A 21,089-nucleotide genomic window follows, 5' to 3' on the forward strand; every position below is an offset into this window, starting at 1 on the left:
GACAAGGTATACAGACCATTAATCAACTGTAGCTGCTTTTGTAATCAAGATTTACAATAATTGTCTGTGCTCAATGTTAGTCTGTGTCTGACAATTTAAAGAGCGTGCCAGGCTGCTGTTCTTATACAATCATACAATCATGGCATTTTAACACAATTCAATTGAAGCTGTTGCATATAATTTAATGACAGTTGAATACATTTCCTTGCATTGAACATTGATGTTTTATACATTTTCCATAGTTGAGATTTAACAATAACATGAAAATAAACCCATTAAGAGTATGATACTGGTTTTAAACAGATCAGTTAGTCTTAATGTTACATATTTTAATAATGTTGAATAATTTAAGATTATGTAAATGTAAATATATACTGAAAGCCTTGTACTGAGCATTCTAACTGATTGTAGTATCCCATTTCTATCAGATATGGCTATACAATTACCAGTAGTTAATTACTAATTTTTGTAAAGTGCCAAATCATAACAAAAGTTGAGACAACATTGGATGTTGCTTCGACTTAACACCAAAGACTAGTTCCTGTGTCTTGCTTGCCATCAACAGATTAAAGTGATGGGGTTTAGCCCTAAACTGGCAACAATAATGGCCCAGCCTCACTTAAGGGGGCCGACCTTTAAGGTGGAGCAGCTATTCTCCTTTAAGAGAAAAGCCACTATTGACTTTTTCCCTCAGCTTTTAACTGAAGCATTTAATCATCCATCCATCCATTGTCTACCGCTTATCCTGTATTCAGGGTCGCAGGAGCATTTAATCAGTCAAAGTCATTGTTTGTTAAGGAGCAGTTAATAGCAGTAAGAGTAATGTCAATATGTCATTTTTATCTCACTATTATGTCTGTCAGCTGTATATTCATCTACCTCATATTGCTTACATTCAATCACATCGTTGAGAGACTCGCAGCCTTGTGGTTAAGAGAGGAAGGTTCGGACCGTGCCTTTAACCAGGCCTCTGCAGATTGGACACTTTCGCAGTGATGGCGCACACTCTTTACAAACCACCAGGTGTCCACATGGGATGAAGACGATGTTGACTTCTTTATCCATGCACACCTTGCAGGTGCGCTCCTCCTGCAGCCGCCGCAGCTGCTCCTCCATGGGGAGGTCTGCAAAGAGATATTTGATTGTCTTTAAAAATCCAACAGGTTGGTACTTTCCTGCTCATTTTATTTATAGTTCGTAATTCAAATGCAGTATTCAAACAGATCATAATCTCTACTTAAAATTGCTCCACACAGAAGCAATGGCAATGATTACACCTCACACAGAAATGATTAATCACAAAATGAAGCAGAAATACATTAAATTGGCAAGATCTGCCCGATTGGGTGCCTCTTAATACCTGAAAGATCTTGGCTTGGTGATGCAGCTTCGTTTGATTGGGCTGGAAATGTGAAAGACAATGTCGTCAGCTCAACTTTTGGTTAAATGCACAATGGAAACGATATTCTCCAGGGGATGTATGCCTCAACCAGTCAAATTGCAGTTTACATTCAGTGTGTGTTAAAACTGTCATTTTATTCTATTAGACATTTGTGTGAAATTGTCTTAACCAGCATGTGAATCCTTATTTACGGCCAAAACATGGTTTTTGATGTGACCTTGACCTTTAACCACCAAATTCTAATCAGTTCATCCTCGAGTTCAAGTGGAAATAAGTGGCAAGAAATTCCCTCCGTTCTGGGTATATAGCGTTCAAGACTGGGACATACGGACGGACGACCCAAAACATTGTGCCTCAATGCCGCCGGGAGGCATAATAAAAACATAATTTGTACTTAAGTTTTCTTAAGTTCACTTCTATATGTAAAGCACTGATAGTTATCCACAGCCGTAGCCGTTTTCTGTTCTTTTGTTCGTCATTTTCGGACTGAACAACTTCAACTACGTAGTGTAAATATCTTTTACTTTTACTTACATGTCTGCAGTTTGTACTGTATGTTCTTTCCCCACATACCCATGAGATCTCTGAGCAGGTGGACGTCGTTTTTCTGGATCCAGTTGCGGAAGACCTCAGCTGCAGCGTTTCCCTTGGTGAGGACGAGCTCTATCAGCCTGGCGGTTTGCTGCTGGGCCGACGTCTGAGCCTTAAGACCGCTATACTCTTCGGTAGCTGCAGGTTCACAAGAAGGCATTAATCACATTCTTATCAGTCATGATTAGTTATGTGATGATTAGCATCCATTTTTTTTGTCCAATTTTGTATTTTGCACGAAATGAAATAAATCTTACTGAATGGAAATTGCACTGACAAAAAACAGAACCACTAATCCATTAGTTACGTCATTGTACTGAAAAATTGAGCCAATTTATCTACTAAACTATTTCTACACTTGTATTTTTCAGTAATTATTACATAGATCAATAGCTGTTGATAAACTAAATCCTGCACCCAAAGTAAGTATTTAACTGTCCTTCTACTACTTTTTGAAATTGTGTTGACTCTTGAAATTTTGAGCGTATTCTAGTCCTGCTCAATGTGTTAAGTGTCCTGAGATGACTTCTGTTGTGATTTGACACTATAAATAAAATTAAATTGAATTGAATTGAAAAAGAGAGAGACTTACACAACACATTTTGCTCTCTTAAATGCTCCAGCACTGGTTCCACACTCTTCAGTCGCTGGATCAACGCTGCCTGGTGTCTCTTCACAAAGGTGAAACCATCTGTAGACAAAAGGAAATTCATGGTTGTGCATTTTCATGAATAAAACATCTCGCAGATTCCATATCTACCATCGCCAGCCGTACCTGATGCCATCGCCTCCGCCAGCATTTCTCGCTCCTCCTCCCTTTTCTGATCCTCTGCACTCAGCAGGTCTGAAACAAGCTCTTGGACTGTTCTGTAGTTCTCTCCGCTGGTCAGAATCTTGCTCTGGACCGTTTGCTTGACTAGACTTCGCTCAAAGCCCATCTCTAAAGCAGACTTAATCACAGGGGTGTTCATCATGACAGCGTCCTCTGATCGCTCCTCTCCTGGACCAAGGTGCACCACTGAGAGGAGGAGAGTACAGACATGTCAGGATGAGTGATACGACTTCCTAATGTTTCATCCTATTCAGAAAAATGACTGACTGTATGGAGTCTAGCGATCCACTTTCCAAAAAATAACTCTTGATTTGAAATTGTTTCAAAACTCACCAGGTGGATCCACAAACTCCCTGGAGTTGCTGTCTCCATTTGTTAAAAGCTTTTGAAGATAACAGAAAAAAACAAGCACTTTTAAATGACTTGTTCTAAATGCTTGAACCAATAACATACTTTATGCTGAATCTCTTCTGACCTGCTCAAACAGCCGAGGGAAGCGAGCCTGGATCTGGTGAACAAACTCCTGTCCCTTCTCCTGGAGCAAGTATTCACACCTGCAATTAACCAGAGGCAAAATAATACAAACATTCTTATAAAACATCTATTACACATGGAAATAGAACTGTATAAAGAACAGCATTTACCGAGGGAACCATTTAGCATGTTCCACCCAAGGATCATCTCCGGACTCCCAGCATCGTAGGCCTCCATCACAGCAAAAACACTTAACATCATCGTTACGACCTTTAGGGCAAACAAAGAGCTTTCAGTGTGACTAGTGGTTTCATCCGGCTTATAGCCGGGGTTATTCTGAAGAAAGGTTTGCATTTCATAATTCATTTCCTCTTTTGCTTGAAAAAAGTTATAAGAAACTGATCACATTTGAATGCTGTGTTAACAATTTCATCTGTACATTATTATTTTGACCACCTGATGAATGATGAAATTCTCCTTCTAGCTTCATGTTCCCCTTGATCAGGTCACTGTCTGATAAGGAAAATCCCTGTCACGCTTTTTTTCTTCAATATTGTCCGTACCTACATAGTAGAAGCCAGCTTTAGCCAGCTGGTCAGGCCTGACAGGGATCCGGGATGGCCAGTTGACAAAAGTGAGCAGCCTCTCTTCGCTCTGCTGCATGGCAGGGTTCGACACATTACTGAGGGCCGAGGCTCCTGAAGGCAGTTGAGAAGTTACTCCTCCGGGTGCAGCTCCCGCAGCTGCAGCCAACGACACGTTGTCAGCTCTGTCCCCGCGCACGAAGCGACAGTTTGGATAATGCCTCTGGTGCTCGGATACGGCTCTGTCACCTGGCTCCCAGTTACTCAACTGCAAAGACAAACAAAAACTTAATACCTGTGATACAGCATGCAAGAATGGTGCATTTTTGAATGTGACTCAGAAAAGGGCTAGTTTGTCTCTGAAAATCCTCTGAACCAAGCATCAGGTAAGAGCTAACCCAAGATAATAATAACTCTGTAGCTAATGGCTTCCACAGAGCAGGTGTGTTTGTGCCTCTGTGATGATACACACCTGTCCTCCACAGCTAAAGCAGGCCACTCGGTCACCCTGGCCCAGGCAGTAGAAGCCTGCCTTGGCGAGCTCAGCCGGAGTTATGACTGAGACTGTCCAGGGCTGGAAGGAATCCAGACGGTCCTGTTCTCTGCGCATGCTGGGGTTGTGACATGTTGGTCTCTGATGGGACATGTCCTCTACACCACGAGAGCTGAGCGGGCTGGAAGGTGGTGGAGCAGAGAAGCCCATATTCAGGTAGCCAACTGGCTCTTCACCTTGGCTTACTGTCGGGTTAGGGGCAGCTGGGCCTGGACCAGAAAGCTAAAAGAAAAAGATAGAAAATTATTGAGATTTTACACGAGTTGCTTAATGCTACTGGGAATTCAATTTACAGTAGTCAATATATGGAATATACTTGTTTCTCTCTGATGTCATAAAATTCCCCCCAAAAACAACTTTCTTCTATAAAGCATACATATTTTAGTCTTCAGAAACTTCTCCTGATCTTACTGGTATGGCTGGAGCAATGCGCAGCGGGGAGAAGGCGGAGTGAGAGGATGAGAGCAGGTTGGCTGTAGATGGGAGGCTTTGGATGAAGGAGCAGGAAGAAGAGAGCTGTCTGTGTTTTTCTGTTGGACAGTCTCCGGCCTGCCAGCCCTCTGCAATCACGTTACATCTGAAACACTGCACCCGGTCGCCCACACCGGTGTAGAACCAACCTGCCCTCGCCAGGCTCCGCTCTGTGACTCCTGAAGCTGGGAATCGAGCAAAAGTAGAGATGCGGAAGAGCTCTGGGGATGAAAACGACATCATATTGACACACCGATACAAAAATGATCTTGAATCTATATCTGATAAATGTTAGAATAAAAAGTCACTGGTACCTGAGGAGTTATCATATTGCAGGTCAGGTGGAGGCCCATTGCGACACAACCCCATCAAAAACGGGTTGTTTTTGAGTTGAACAAGAGTTTCCATTTTTGAATTTAAGTTTAGAAATATAAAAGGCAAAGGAGATGTCCTTCAAAAGGGAGAGGGATTAGAGAAAACCCAAGGTCTCGCTTTCTCACACTCACTCACACTGCAACACAAAATAGTAAAATAGAGCAGGGGTCAGAGTAGGAGGGGGTGTTAAACTCAAAAGACAGAAACTGTGAAGACATAGTCAAAAAGAAACTGAGGCTTTGTCAAGTGTGAAACTTGCAAAAGAAACAAAACTACCAGTCCAGCAACCACCATCATCACAGTATTGGATACAAAACTGCATGAGGTGCCCTAAAATAAATTAGTCATGTATTTTTCTCAATCATCCCGTTCCCTATATACGTTTAGCCTAAGACTATCGTACACCTGGATCTCTACATAGTAGAACATTTAACTGCAGACACTTCAACATCTTTAGTTACAGTCCCAGTGGATGTATGTTCAACAAAACACATCCTGAGCAGTAAAAAAAGATGGCCTTTTTAAAAATTAGAACCAAAATGAAACCTCAAATCATAATCATAATATTACACTGTGGTCACATCACCCAGGATCCGTGTACACTCTATTATCTTGTATATTTAGCACAGACATTTCTATTACATTATCTACCCATTCAAACTGGTTTGTGATTATGTTAAAAAACATTAGAAATTAATAAATGTCTCAAGCGCGCACACACACAAACACACCGAGACCAAGGGACGTGTGCTCTCAAACCCCTCCCCCCATCTCGGACATCCCTTTTGTAGGTGTCTAAGCTGCCATAATTGAATGATAAAAAAACAATAAGAAAAATGTAATCCTCCTTTGGTAAGGATAGTGGACGCTCCTCTTTATTGTAATGATAGCAGGACCTGTAGAAATAATAATGTAGAATAAATAAATGTAGAAATTATAGTTTGAGTGATTCACTAAAGATACATTTCAAATAGTGTTAACAGTGCAAAAACAATAATAATAATAGTAATAATTATATAAACACAGAAAAGCAGTACATTCTCACATTTGAGAAGCTTGAAACAAAGAATATTTGACACTTTTCTTTACGAATTACTTAAATGATTAATCAAACATTACAGGGGTACTACTGTGATTTATTGTTCCCTTTTCATTCAACTGGGGCAAGTCACAGGAGAGGTGACTTCTCTAGGTCTGGTAAACGCCCACGTCTTTCAATCCCCCTGCCACCTGTTTTAAATGCAGATTTTCTGTTGGAAATACCGGTGGTCTAATAATCCCGAGTTAAGATAATGCCGATGACATCATCAGGGTTTTCTCAGACTGTTGAAAGTTTTCCCATCGCCACGGATGAGTCATGGCATTAGCTATACAACTATTTCCACAGGTTAAGAAGCACTCTTCATTACAAATAAAGTGACTTCATTATGTCCAAATTGGCTAAATTAACCATTTCGCAACTAATGTATGAATTGACTAGACATTCAAGCCAAGACTAACATGGGAAATACAACTAATATTTGTTATATCTTAACGCTGGTGGTATTTTTTTCCAGCAGGGTATTCTAGGTACTTTCCTCACCATGCTAACTAGGCAACGTTAGGTTAAGTATTCACCAGGCATTTCCTGTTTTAGCTCTGATTGTGTTGTGGTTCGCTGCTAAAGCTAAAGTTAACGTAGCTACGTGGCTTAATATAAAGGAGGGACTTGGATGGATTTGAAATTGGTTTCGAAAGTAAAAGACCAATTAAAAACACTGTAACCTAGCAGTTGCCACATTACGTGACACTCAACGCCCCAAAAAACCTGTTTGTCAACGGACATTAGCTTGCTAAAGCTAGCGTCTGCTAACGCTATTAACTGCCAAACTTAGGCTACTCGTCAATCTGCGCAGCAGCGCAGAGAAAGGAAGACACGGCTGTCTGATCTGAGTGACACCCAAACCAGAAAATAATACACAAGGCAGTCCAGTAACAAGTCCTTTCCAGTCGCATACTCACTGTTTCGCAATCCAGTCAGTCGCTACGGAAAGTCCCCCGTATAGATGGCTCTTCTCGTCACGGACGTCACAGCACCGCCTCCTTCTACTTCCGGTTATCGAGGAAATGAAAATGGAACAGATATTTAATTTAGTTGGGAATCCCTCAGGTAAGTCCCTCAGTCAGTCTCAGTCCCAGGGGTTTACTGGTTTCGGCCAGCGCGCCATGCTGTAAAATATGTGAACTAGTAAACTCATGCTGTCAGATAAATGCGGTGGAGCAAAAAGTACAATATTTCCCTCTGAAATGTAGAAGAGACGAAGTAGCATAAAACCACATCAACCAACTCAATTAAAGCTAATGTACTCAAAATACACATGAGTAAATGTACTTTCCACTGCTGTACATGTTTATACCTTTATACCTACTATGTGTTCAAGGGCTCATGCTCAATTAAAAAAAAATAATAATAATAAAATAAATGCAATAAAACGGTTAATAAATTTATAATATAATACAACACAAAAACACACTGCTCATATTCATATAAACGAAATATAACAGTTTCTTAATTATAGCACCAATTATTAATATTAATTAATAATATATTCATATTCTGTCAAAAGTACAGGATTTTTAACATTAAAGTTAAAATAATGGTACAAGGACAGACAACATACTTACATAGAAGCCTTGTTGAAGTCCCGTCAGATAGACAATGACACATGTAAGTAGAGCCATCATCTCTAGAGGGTTAGTTTAGTATACCGTAGTTGTACTTCCCCTAAGTTCCTGTGTCATAACCACTCCTCCTATTGATGTCAGCCAGACCTCACATGCTTATGGTAGTTAATTTTACTGACCTTTCATACACCATGATCTACTTTCAAAAATGGGTTTAATAAGTTTCTTTTTATGTAAAGCATCTGTAATTTCCTAAAAAATGTTCTACCCACCTAAAATGACGTTCAGATAATTTCCCACCATTGAGTGTTTAATAACTCAGCTTTAATGATTAAGTCAATTAAATACATTTTATTGTCAAAAAGATCAACTTCTCTTGGAAATCCCTACAGTTTAAAATGTTGCGTTCAAGAGCAGGGAACAATCTACAAGGTTTCAACTGCATAATAAATTACGTCAGGGCACTTGTGTGTGTGATGATTATGCAAATTTTAATACATGAACCTAATCCAGGCCTTTGGAAAGCAATACTCACACCGAGTAGATAATAATCAAAGTAATACAATAAACTAATTGGCTGATTGATCAAAAGGCTTGCTGTGAACAGTACTGTTTACAATAAAGTTTAATTTTATTGAAGTATCTGCATAATCAAAGAAATATTTTTTCACATTAGTGTTATTTGATGACAAAGTTTTGATGACATTATGTTTGGATTTCATAAACTTACAACACAAATCTGCACTATAGCTGCTTCCTGCCATACTGATGTCAGTAAAGTCAAATTATATTGTGTTAATACAACCATACAATGGACAATCCACACTAGAAACCACTACGTGTAAGGTGTATTTAAATGTTTATTAAACAGAAACTCCTTTAAAATGATTACAGTGAGAGTAAGAAGAAAATATTTATATAAAGCACATGCATACAAAGGTACAAAACAAGTCTGATTGCCTCCAAACTCTCTGTAAATAGGATAATAAACACAATTATAATGTAACATACATAAGTGTCATGCATGCTAAGATAAATAAAAGGCTAGGTAGTGTGTTGCATTATGTGTATGAACAATAAGTCCCTCCCGGCCCAAAGTACTTTCATTTAGAAAAGATTAGGCGACCTGGCTCTTTATTTGGGGATGTTGTGAATGGAGTCTTTACCTCTAAATACTGTATATATAAAAAGGTTAGAAGAAATGCTCTCACCAATAATTAAAAGCTTCAAATTCAGATAAAATATAAAACACACTGCAGCAAAAACCCAGCAGATAAAAAACAGATTATATATAATATAGTTTAACTAACAGAGGAGAATTAAAGAGCTCCCCTTATTGACAATTGCCCTCTGTATTACAGCACCAGATAGCACTTGCAGTTTAAACAAAATATACCAAGAACACAGCATCTGCAATTAGTATGTTGCTTTTTTCTGAGGAGGCATATCCATTTTTAAAGCACAATATTTTCCTCGCTCCCACTTACAAAAACAGCTCTTTAAGAGTGAAAAAACTTGAGCCACAGAGGAAAGTACGACTCTATAAAGTGGTAGCAAACTAATATGGTAAAGACGCTGATTGTTACAGGATTATTTAAAAAAGGATTCTAGTGATTTGTATGTTTTAGTGTATTTACAACAAATCACATTTTCACTGCCATGTAGCAAACCATGCTGAGCTAATCCATACAATATGAAAACCTATTAGCAAGGGTCTTGAAACTTGCCTCTGTGTCATTCATACTGTAGACTGGCTTTTAGAGTCTAACTGAAATGAAAAATGTCCTTTTAACCATTTTAGATCGCATCCACCTGTTTAACAATATATGCCGAAAAAAGAAAGAAAAATAAATGTCTTCATATTTTTGTATCAAATACTTTTCCTTTTCTTCCTGGTAAAACAAAATATGACATGTGCTTACATCAGCTAGCTCCAACCAATTCAACCAATAATATCATGACATCCATCAATCAATCTGCACAGAGATAGAGAGATCGTGAACTAATCTTTTGAATCAAATCAAATTCCACCCAACATTATGTCCCACCTGCTTGTCCCGTTTCACTCGGAAATAGGTCACGTTTCGGAAGCTGGATACTTGACTTTAAATTTGTTGGAGTTACTCATAATCATTAAGTTTGTGCTTTTGTGATATTCCGCCTCTTCACCCATTAATTGGTGAAAATCAAAGATTGTATTTGCAAGAGGTACAATGTACTGTATTTATGGTCATTTATATTTCTCTCACAACTAAGTAATGATATTTTGTAAATTGCATTTTTTAAGAAACATATGATGATACAGTGATCCACCATAGTGTGCATTTTAAGATGTTGAAAAAAGGGAAATAGTTAGGAATGTATGAAGCCAATAGTGGGAAAAGAGAGAAAAATGATTAATTGAATATTTTTCATTTATGTTTCAGGGCAGATTAGCAGCTGCTGAGAGCTCAAATCTCTGCTGCAGACTAAGGAGCGATAACCTTCAGGCCCTGATGGCAACTACGTGACACCGTTTCTTCAACAAGGGGTGGGCATAATAATATTACATCTGTACAATATCATGCCAGCCAATTAAACACATCTCCAATAAATACCACTGTTGTGAAGCTTATATTCAATGCTGGAGTGGACAAAATAACCGGAACACTTTATAATAAAATGCAATCCAATAAAACAACAAAAACATAAAACAGTATGAACAATACCTGGACATTAGTAACTGCAAATAAGCAAAGCTGATTGCAAGGTTTTCTGCAGTGTTTTCGAGCGGAACACTTATAAAATGAAACTCAAGGGGGAAAAGAGCAGAAGAGCTATTTTACATAGCAAAGGTCATCTATTTGGATAGCAGAAGACCAGATGTGTCAGGAGGTACAGTTTCCTGGGGGAAACCCTGTATTGTGTTGGATTGTATTATACTGAACATTGTCAATTTACTGTATTTGTAAAGCGAGGCACTAAAAACACACTTTAGTGTAGTTTTAGTGCCCAAAAAGTTAAGACTCCATTTGCTGTAGCCTGTATTCCTCTTAATGTGAAGTGTTTTGACAGGCTTTGATTTGTTCAGAAAGAAGTCTTGACTTGACCCAAAGATAAAGCTTATCCTCCTTATATCAATTACAAAAACATCAAAGGTCTACCACACAGACTTATAAGTGAGGGTTTTAATACGTTTTTTTTTTCTTCTTCAGCTGAAATATTTAAATTAAAAACTCTTGCTCGTGTTCTTAATCTTCTACTGGTTTACCACAAGGGTGCGTCCTCCCCCCCTGGCCTGTCTGTGGAGCAGTGGTATGTAGCTGTGGTAATGTGAGCTTGGATTATTTTCAGCATGGATTTTTGGTTTTATGGAACAAATGTAGTGTTAATCCAGATAATTTATTTGATTCATGTCTTGCTCTCGGTCCCGACGCTTCTTAAGAACATCGCAACTGCCGAGATTAAAATCACAAATGACAGGCTGCTTAGAGGTAGTAGCACTAGGATGTTGCTCGTTTATCCCACAAGCTATATGAGGCAACCAAGGGCAATGTCAATATATCTTCTGCGCAACTTTTACGTTATTTGAACACATATTTCTTGTTGTTGTTGCATTTATGTAACTGCTAAGTAGACTTCATTGACTTGACACTGTGTTTTTAAAAGTTTGTTGCAAACATTATTACCCAAGTGGGGATAATAAAAGAAATCTGTGCTCTAAAATTAGCTGTGACGCACTTTACCAGAGACGTGGAGAGAATCATCTGAGGTCAATGACTAAAAAGAAAGGAGTGTTGTAAAAATATGGATGCTCTGTCGTGCTCTGTAAACCAAGGCCCAAAAAGAGGAGAACACCAGCAGCTTACCATCATCTGCGTGAATCTTGTTTTTTTTCCCCCTCAGGGTGCGAGTAGTGTTGGGGATCCTTCACACAGCAGTAGCACAGTCTCTCAGTAACGTTGCTCTGTACCACTTTTGAAGCCAAAGATTCTCCAGAATTCTCAGTCATGTCATGAAGATTTCATTTCAAACCATATTCGGGGCGTTGGTTGGGTGTGTCTATAGCCAAGTGAGCAGGCTATCTCTGTCCATATGCGACCCGGAGAGAACGGTCTCCATGTCCATCAGAAGGTCTGAACTGAGACCCTCGGGGATGCAAGGCATGAGCTCCTCGCCCTCGGACATCGGGAGCACAGGCATCGAGTCCTGTAAGGTCATTGAGGAGGTGTCGCCGGAGTCCCCTGGAAGAAGTCAGAGAAAAAGATAGAAATGACTGAATTGTGTTGAGAATTTAAATACAAACAGTGAGCTGGGACAAATTTAGGAATTTGGATGGGCATGTTCCAGCTGCACCTGGACCAGTAGGTGTAAAAAAACAAAAACATTCCCTGCAAAAAGTGTGTATGTCCAAAAATAAAATGCACAACTTGTTTTTTCTGTCTTCCACTTCCACAAAAAAAATCAACACAAAGAAATATGAAGCAGAGCCTCTGAATGCACAAAATGTAATAAGCTGTGTGCGCAAATACAGAGAGATAAAATAGGAATGAATAAGAATCATCATTTGGATGCTACCTGAGGAGGAGCGTAAAGCTTGAAAATGTTGCAATCAAAAGTAGCTTTTCTCTTAACGCCATTAAATGTGTGTATTTGTACATGTAATTAGCATATTAAATGTTAATTTCTCTGGATTCAACAGCTCCCTTACTTTTTATTGTTACTGTACCATTTTGGCCGTTTTTGTTGATTGAAAAATAAATGGCCCCAAATGACTCTGCGTTGCCTTTGCAAAGTTTGTGGGTTATCTTTTTCTTTTTTATTAGAACAAAAAAAGTGTGCCATGGTTCTTACTGCTTAGAAAATGAATAATTTAAAGCATTAAAGCTTAATAAGGCAAAATCATGCCATTATTACTGGCTAAATATGTGACATTTACTCTATGATCTTAAAAGAAAACATTCCCATTGGCGGCACTGTAGATTTAGATCAACACATGTCACATCTGGACACCATGTTGATCGTTACACCTGTTTTTAAATGGTGTTTGGAGGGAGGATTTCCATTTTGCCACTGTGGGAACCCCAATACCATCGTTCCAACTTTGCTGAAAACAAGTGTGTGTGTGTGTGTGTGTGTGTGTGTGTGTGTGTATTACCAGTGTCCATGTGATCCACAGAGCTCAGCATGTGGTCCGACGTGCGGGGTAGGCTGCTGACACTCAGGCCACTGTCGGTGCTCTCGTTGCGAGAGTGAGCGCTGCACGAGAACACACATGTAAACATTCCTTTATATCGGATCATCATCAGTTAATAAACTGAAACAACTGGTGGCCTGCACTACTTTCTAACAGATATCCATCTATATCATTTGGGTAACATTGTTGCGTGGCCGTTCTTTAGATTACTTTTACTCAAGAAAAGAAGCTTTTCAATGGTTATTTCTACTCCGTGTTACTGCTTTTCAAAATGTTGTCCCTTAATGACCACAATGGTCACAATTAACAACAGTAAAAGGAGAGCTACAGTACAGGACGATCATATTGAACGTGAACTCACCCATTAAGTGTGGGTTCATGGTTCGAGGCTCTGATCCTGACATCCAGAGAAGGGACAAGCGTCTGTGCATTCCTGTCGTGGTCCGTCCCACCAGGCATCTGGTTCCGTCCTCCTGCCTCCTACAACACAAACACATGCTTGAATGTCATCACGTAAAACACGTAAAAAATGATTTCACTACTGTTGAGTCTGAACACTAATACAACCAGATAACACAAAACAATAATATAGGACAGCTTGTGCTGTGCGATTTAAAATTAACTGACTTTTTGGGCTGTCGCATCCAAGAACAGTTTTATTTGACCTCTGACCTGTGTGATTTGCGGAGGGAGGCCTTGTTTGCATCTGAGCCTTTCCTTTTCCTGCCTTTGCTGCAGCGCCAAGCCAAGGATGCCAGGGTTCATCTTCTGGCCTGGAAGATAAAAATTCATAGAAAAAGAACATTTTGACAAATTAAGTCATTTCAGCAACGACATGTATGGGGAAAGCTTGTCAAAACTTTGCGATCTTTCTTATTTTTCGTTGCAAAACAGCAACTTGTGATGGTGGAAATTGGAACAAAAAAAAGCTTCTGGTTGACAAACAAGAATTGTCAATTCAGGAGACACAAATTTGATAGTGTGCTACCTAGACGCGGGTCGACCCATGCCGTGGTCATATTTATGTGATCGATGTAGTACACCCCTCCATCTGCAGTCGCAGCCTTCTCCCAGCCTTCAGGCAGTGGACCTGAACAGCAGTGAAAGTACACAGTGAGAAGGCAAATGGTGGATGGAGTGCATGGAGTGTTAGGAGTAGAAAGGTAAAAAAATAATAATAATCTGGCCCACGTCCTTTAAGGTCTACGTAGCTTCTAGTTTGTAGAGGTTTAATAAAAGAAGTTAAGGTTAGTGGGTAAATAGTGACAGCATAGTATGTTCTGTAGAGAAAAAGTAAGAATATATTAACCTACGTGTGTCTTGCTTGAATTCAGCTGGTGTGAGATTGCAGAAACACTACATTAAATCAGTATAAAGAATGCAATACTGCTATTTGTTTTAAAAAAGAGGGATTCTTAATGCTTTACTCTTAAGCCAAATTACAATATAAAAATTCAACGCCAACATCTCTTTACAGAACCACTAGATAATCCCCAGATGATTTTTATTTGTGATTGATCACACACATTACAGACTTCTTCAGAAGAGCGTAGTTCCAATGAAAATGGTTGCGTGGCCAGGACATTGTTTCTGATTAAACACGCTTCAAACTTGTTTTTCTTTTCTGGCATTTAATTTGTTTTCTGACTCGCTGCAGCCCGAAAACAAGAAGAACAGTAAGACGAAACAAAAACACTGAGCTGAAAGATGTTAACTGTCTGCCAAACCAAAGGATTCATCACTACAAGCAGCCTAATCTCTTATTAACATACATGTATTGATTGGCTTTAAATTATATTTGTTTATTGTTTTTACTTTTTTATTAATGCCACGATAGCCACAAATGAAATCTCACTCGACCCCCACTGTACTGAGTTGACAGCAGAAAGACAGATATTTCAAACCGAGGCACTCCTTTGCCCCCACGGTTTAAAGGAGAGTTAACCATTTTTAAAGTCTTAAAACAATAATCAGGTGCCCAGGTCTTCATTGTTCATTGTTTTTGCTTGCTTGAATCATTCTTCCAGTTCATACTGGACATAATAAGTTGATGGAGATACAATTCACCTTCCTCATTCTGTGTAAAAATGTATTCAAAAGTTTCCTCTTTGTTTTTCCCGCACAATGTTTCCTCGTTGAGCTGCAGTGGAGGGACAGTGACATAAAGAGGGAATGTTGTACTAAAACTTAACGTAAGATATCCATTTGTTTTGGTTCATTTGGAGAGCCTCGTGTTGGCTGCGGATAAAAGTCTGCCTATGTTTTTACAGGATGAATTGAAGCCTGTCACAACGTCCATACTGGCACCTGACTATTATTTCAAGATGCTGACCAAGTGATTGCATCATTACAGGCCTGGTACCTTTGATTCGTGTCATCTCTGTATTCTCACATTTCTTTTCAGCTCTCTATTGTTTCGGTTTTATAAAAACAAAATAAATAAAACATGTTTTTTTGTAATTTGGGTAAACTGACCCTTCAAAATGTTGACATGAGTGGAATTAATTAATATCCAACAATGCTCCAGCAAGCTATAAAAGGTATAAAAGATTCATGAGTTCTCTTAATCTACTCTCAAAAATACAATCAAACCAAAGTCCCTTTCCTCTTTTACATCCATATCCATCATTGAGGTGACGTCAACTAAGTTCAACCTTTCACACTTTAACCTACACTATCAATGTGTGAATGTGATAATTCCCACCAAAGTCACCAGAGCCATAGATGTAGAGACCAAAAGAGAAATCCCAAAGAAGTCACACCCAGCAAAGATCTGACCCGCCGTTGATGGAGTTGGGGATGGGGAGGAAAAAGTGGAGTAATACCTGTCTCTGGATTGATGTTTTGTGGTTGCGTAGTGGGTGCTGGGTTGCTGAGGGAGTGGGCGTGGATCGGAGTGCCAGAGATGGGATGCTGAGCTGCAGCTGACTGAAGCTGCGAAAGTCGAGGGTCGTGCCAAGTGGTTGTCTTATCCAGGTGACTGCAAACACACAACAAGTCTCAACGTACCTGCATCTGTTAAACCGCTGCAACCTGATGGATAAGAACCGCGTGGCACGCTTTAACCTCGGACCTGCTTTACCTGCAATACCAGTAGCCTTTGACAGGAGTGTGAGTTGTCAGGCCGTGCGCTCTCATGAATGAAGCTGGCTGAAACCGCACAGGTTGCAAAACTAGTTGGAACATTTGCTGTTTGCATGCAACTGATTAGTAAGAGTCCTGGTTGTATCTGCACTGCTGCACATTGGTTTTCAACACTTTCCTTTACTTCTAACTATTTTCTTCCTCAAGCAAAATATTTAAAAAAGGGTTATTTCCTTTAACAGGACAAAATTACAGTTTCAACAAATCTCAATAAATTCCTTGAGGTACATTGTAGATATAATCAGTGAGTGCTTGATTAATGAGTTTTATCATTTGAATGATCTTGAATCAGTTATTTATAAAGCAAACACTTTGATTTCTGGACAACCAATAAGCATGCAGCAGACGTGTCCTTGAGCTTTGGGGAATTGTGAGGGGCACTATTTTAGTGAGGCGCACTATGTCTCTATTTTCTGACCATTTATAGGCTAAAAATAAATCATAAGTTGCAGCCGAGTGACAGACGTAGAAATGTTGATGACAACAAGGAGGGAGCTGACTCTTTCTAAATAGAAACCCTTCAAGTATTCTGCAGCACGACAGGCCAAACACATTGATAAACCGAAGGTAGGCCTTACTTGAGGAAGTAACGTTGGCCAGTAGGCGTCTTGGCCATTTCCCAACCGTGGGGGAGTGGCACGTCGTCAGGTATGATCGGTGCCGCCGCTACATCGGCTGCTTGGGTGGAGAGGGAGTTGACTGGGAGGGAGGCAGGGGAGGAATGGGCGCGGACGTGATGAGGAGTAAGGGAGCCACACACACCTCCATCCGAACTGGCCTGACGAGAAACAAGCAGGGTTAACAACTCCCTCAACAAGCCACCAACAGCAATCAGAAGCACGAAGCGTGCAGGAAGAAAAGGGCTTGGATGGTAAGCAGAGAAACCACGGTGCAAACAAGTATTGTTCAAGTTTATCGTGCGTGTTCTCGATGAAATCTACAGCTTGAGCCACATTTACCAATCTAAGAGACGCACTCAAGGGGGGTTTGCAAGTCATAAAACAAATAAACCAGAAACCAGAAAGGCAGCTTTGTTTAGAAGATCGGATCAAAACGTGACCTGCACAGGCACATCCATGAAAACCTACGCACTGTAGCTTTAACATACTGTAACTGAATCTAGCCAGATCCATTTTTATGCCAATTCATACACATAATCTCCCCAGAGTAGGTTTCTTTCGGAGAAATCATCCATCAGAAACACCTGAAATAAGAATAACTGGAGTAAAGGCCATTTTGGTGAACTTCAAAATAGCCAGCCGGCATGTGAGTGCGTATTTTTATCTACTTAGAATATAATTAGTTGAGTATTTGAGGAGTTGTTGGGCATGTTGGACAGTTGCTGCCTGGACTGCTGCTGCATCTGTCAATAAAACAAGATGAGACTTTACTGTGGCAAGAAGGGAACCAAGGAAACAAAATGCTCAACGATTATTATCCAAATCGGTTATTCTCTTAATTCATTTCGAAATCTGCTATGCAGTCTATAAGATGTCAGTAAGAAATTAGCAAAAGTTCCCCAACTCCAGTGTGACATCCAGTGTCTGTAAGTTTTGTCTGCTCAACAGTCAAAACCCCAAAACAATCAGCGGACAATGACACAAAGCATGGACAGCAAAACCTCATAACCGAAAAACTCCTTAAATGTAGAGTTGCTGCCGTTTTGATAATCAGATTGACGTTTAGTGATTTATCATGCACATTTGTCAATGCTAGATCTGGTGGTTTTTATGACGGCAAATTGAATATATTTGGGGGTTTTGGACTAGTGGTCAATTAAAAGCAGACCTCACTTTGGCCTGTGGGAAATTGTAATGGGCATTGTTCCCTTCTCCACAATTTAATAAACCACACAATCAATTAATTATCTTTAAGAATTCATTGTCAATTCCAGGACACTGGATTGAGTGTTATTGATGTCTTGCTTATGAGTAAAGAGACATAACTAGAAGGAGAAACAACCTTTTCCTATATTTACACATTCACACCACTAACTGCTGTGTGTCAGTGTGGATTCATGTTATTCCTCTGTGTGTATTGCAGGGCTAACGTTGCTATACTCCATATTAGTTGGTGTAGTTTAGTGTGTGGTGCTCTGTGAACCAGCATGGTGCAGTTACTTGTCTGGAGTGGCCTCGGGAATCCGGCTGCCTGAAGAAGGAGTCCGGCAGTTTCCTCATCCTCATGGGCAGGGAGGGCGGCTGTCTGTCCGTCTTGCTGGGGTTCATCACGGCGCTGAACAGGGCCTCCAGCTCCGTCTGCGAGTCCCCGCGGACGTGCACGATCTGCTGCCCGGCCGGAGGCGCGCCGCGGTGCGCGTCCATGTCGCCAAAAAGTTTGGTGTCGAAACGAAATCTGTCGAAAAAAAAAAAAAAAGTTCAACAGCGCGAACAAAAACAAGGGGATAAAACGCCAGATCCGTTAGCAGCGGACGCGCCTGAGCGCCGGAGTTATGATCGGGGATTTGTTTACACTTTTAACCCCCCCGCCGACCCCCACCCCACTTGAACTTTTGCGTCCATGTCGCTTTCGGACGGCAACCTCTCGGAAGTTAATCAGAAACTCAATCACATGGTGAAGAGGTCGAAAGAGCGCGATTTAAAGCGGCGATCGCCGACCAAAAAAAGTAAATCTGAGCGGCGCACAACACGTTACATGCCTCCCACATACCTTCAAGCAGCCAGACCGTCTCCCCCCTCCCGCACTCTCCCCCTCTCTCTCTCGCTCCCTCTCTCTCTCTCTCTCTCCGTATTCCTGCAGGGGGAAATAAACTGGAGAAATCACAGCCGGGAAAACACTCAGGCGGACTCTGATTTCCGATGCGAGCGTTGACTCAAAAACTCTCCTCAAGTGGGTAAAAAAAACACACACACCATCCGCTTGTGTGTGAAACTAGTTGGAGAAAAGTGATTTCAGCGAGACCTCCAACTTTTTTTTTTTTTTTTTTTTTCACATCCACTGTTGAGTCCAGATTCATGTGATAGTGCTGAGGGGCGGGGTTGCAGGGTTTAAAGCTGCCGCAGTTGTAGGGGAAATCTTTTTTTTTTTTTTTTTTTTTTACACTGTGCAGACATCAACACAAGGCTTAGAAAACAACTTTTATTATTTATTTATTTTTTTCATTTTAAACACCGAGAAGGAATTTTCAGCCCACAAAATGTACGAGTGATATCAGAGTCAGCTAACAGTCTTTAGCCACGCTTTGATTCCCCTCTGTGCAGTTTCCAGGTCTTCTGCTGCTGAAGGAAAGAGGCAGAGGGCCAAGTGCGGACAGAGGGAGCGAGACAACCAGACATGAGGAGAAAGGACACTGAGAGAGTCATTTTTATTCGGGCCTGGATCTGGTCTGGAGTTTTTTTTGGGAGGGGGGAGTGTTGGGGAGGGGTGATTGGGAAGTTGTACAGAGAAAACATCCGCCCCTGATGAGGCCAACCCAGCCGGAGCCTGTTTGTCCATGCAGTAGCGCGCAGCCACAGCGTCCTGCCCCCTGGTGGCAGACATGCGCGCGGTGAGCCGGAGCTCAGCTGGCCAACACATTGAATTCAAGAAAGTATGTCTGCCTGGACTGGTGTTAGGCGTCCCATAACTCATTCAATCATTGAGTCATTATAATCCACCGGAGTCAATACGAGGGATAGTGGACATGGAAAGTCTTACAAATGGTTAAAAAACATATGAATGGATATTTAATAGGACAAAACATATACATATTGAACTTGCTATAGATACATTCAATACATGTTACCCAATGGATAAAGAGATTAAATAAACAAGGAATGATAAACGACCAAATCATATTTTTATTATACAAATGAACCCCCTAACATTAATTCATTATTTTAATATCCAGTGGATATCCGAACGTTTTCAATTATGTTGGTTTTCATTTTTGGAATTTTTGAAAATGTGTATAAAATGATACATGTTGCATCAAGGTTATTTCTATATGTGAATGTTGTGGGTATAAAATGTGTAGTACTGGGTTTAAATCTTTCATTCAGTGTAAATATCAGGAAGCTTCAATGCAGTTAGGATGACCTGAAACAGAATATAAAGGCCGACTGTTTACACACAGAACACACATTGATACACTTCACACTGTGTCTATTGTTGTGTTTGTAAATATTAGAGTTCTATCCCTCTTTTACAACCCCAGTGATTCATGGTTATTCTTTTAATAATTGCTTCTTTTTATAATTATTGCTGTTAGCATCTGGTTAGATGCTAAACTGCATTCTGCATGTTTGGCCTTCTGGCTGTGAGCAAGTTGAATCTAATCTTAAGAGTTAATGTCCTGTCAAACAATGTGGAATATATTAAAACGATTTTAATAGGCTTCTTTAAGGACGATACAGGGAGGAAACTGAATGTTATGGAGTTTTAAAAGGTGTATGTGTAATAATTTGTATTTAGATTTCACCAGTTGGTTCTACATTTATGGATTTACTGTCAACTGTCAACCAATACTTTTATTTGACGTTCAGATGATAAAAAACAAACATTTCTTCTCAATCAGCCACATTAGCCTTGATGAGTGTCAACATATTGGGGTATTTTTCGGACTGTAGTTTTCTTTCTTGTACAGTAAACAGAGTGTGTGTGTGTATGCATGTGTGTTGTAACTTGAGCCCTTTCATTATTGGTAACCTAATTTTAGCTGGTGACTCTGGAGTCTCTATGTAACTCCTGTTGAGCAGAACTGTACATCCAGATTCCAATTTATTTACCGTATAAGAGGAAAACAATATGATTTTAAATCTGAACTCATTTTCTTTCTATATATTTGTTTCACTCTGTATTCACACCAGTACTATTCAAAGGCT

At 40.1% G+C, this 21,089-nt stretch overlaps 2 protein-coding genes across 5 annotated transcripts; both read right to left on the reverse strand.

Moving 5' to 3' along the window:
* Nucleotides 1-161: 161 nt before the first annotated feature.
* Nucleotides 162-7,373, reverse strand: birc2 (baculoviral IAP repeat containing 2). Of its 3 annotated transcripts, none has more exons than XM_084028435.1 (13): nucleotides 7,284-7,373; nucleotides 5,222-6,178; nucleotides 4,848-5,128; nucleotides 4,356-4,658; nucleotides 3,863-4,151; nucleotides 3,470-3,569; nucleotides 3,301-3,379; nucleotides 3,159-3,207; nucleotides 2,769-3,011; nucleotides 2,586-2,684; nucleotides 1,937-2,131; nucleotides 1,361-1,402; nucleotides 162-1,124 (listed from the first exon to the last, which is right to left on the reverse strand). In XM_084028435.1, exons 2-13 carry the CDS (start codon nucleotides 5,313-5,315, stop codon nucleotides 931-933), a joined length of 1,968 nt encoding a protein of 655 aa, XP_083884561.1. In that variant the 5' UTR covers nucleotides 5,316-6,178; nucleotides 7,284-7,373; the 3' UTR covers nucleotides 162-930. The 3 variants fall into 3 exon arrangements, with proteins under 3 accessions (XP_083884561.1, XP_083884563.1, XP_083884562.1); XM_084028437.1 differs by having other exon boundaries at nucleotides 1,976-2,131; nucleotides 7,284-7,372; XM_084028436.1 differs by having other exon boundaries at nucleotides 5,222-5,418; nucleotides 7,284-7,301.
* Nucleotides 7,374-8,793: 1,420 nt separating this feature from the next.
* On the reverse strand, nucleotides 8,794-19,160 carry LOC311025517 (transcriptional coactivator YAP1-like). Of its 2 annotated transcripts, XM_084028443.1 has the most exons (9): nucleotides 18,937-19,160; nucleotides 18,387-18,621; nucleotides 16,845-17,044; nucleotides 15,948-16,102; nucleotides 14,111-14,212; nucleotides 13,795-13,895; nucleotides 13,484-13,602; nucleotides 13,084-13,184; nucleotides 8,794-12,169 (listed from the first exon to the last, which is right to left on the reverse strand). In XM_084028443.1, exons 2-9 carry the CDS (start codon nucleotides 18,588-18,590, stop codon nucleotides 11,988-11,990), a joined length of 1,164 nt encoding a protein of 387 aa, XP_083884569.1. In that variant the 5' UTR covers nucleotides 18,591-18,621; nucleotides 18,937-19,160; the 3' UTR covers nucleotides 8,794-11,987. The 2 variants fall into 2 exon arrangements, with proteins under 2 accessions (XP_083884569.1, XP_083884570.1); XM_084028444.1 differs by lacking the exon at nucleotides 14,111-14,212 and having other exon boundaries at nucleotides 18,937-19,154.
* Between the last annotated feature and the right edge of the window lie 1,929 nt (nucleotides 19,161-21,089).

This window comes from Eutrigla gurnardus (assembly GCF_963514095.1).
Source record: "Eutrigla gurnardus genome assembly, chromosome: 15".
Classification (NCBI taxonomy): domain Eukaryota; kingdom Metazoa; phylum Chordata; class Actinopteri; order Perciformes; family Triglidae; genus Eutrigla; species Eutrigla gurnardus.

Excerpts from the sequence above, each read along its gene's own strand:
- birc2 (XM_084028435.1), bottom strand. The coding sequence starts at position 5,315 with ATGGAAACTCTTGTTCAACTCAAAAACAACCCGTTTTTGATGGGGTTG. Across the intron at positions 4,659-4,847 it reads GCATTGCTCCAGCCATACCA|CTTTCTGGTCCAGGCCCAGC; the intron begins GTAAGATCAGGA and ends TTTTTCTTTTAG. Across the intron at positions 3,208-3,300 it reads TCCCTCGGCTGTTTGAGCAG|CTTTTAACAAATGGAGACAG; the intron begins GTCAGAAGAGAT and ends TATCTTCAAAAG.
- LOC311025517 (XM_084028443.1), bottom strand. The coding sequence starts at position 18,590 with ATGGACGCGCACCGCGGCGCGCCTCCGGCCGGGCAGCAGATCGTGCAC. Across the intron at positions 16,103-16,844 it reads GGCCAACGTTACTTCCTCAA|TCACCTGGATAAGACAACCA; the intron begins GTAAGGCCTACC and ends GTGTGTTTGCAG. Across the intron at positions 13,185-13,483 it reads CATGAACCCACACTTAATGG|CGCTCACTCTCGCAACGAGA; the intron begins GTGAGTTCACGT and ends GTTCTCGTGCAG.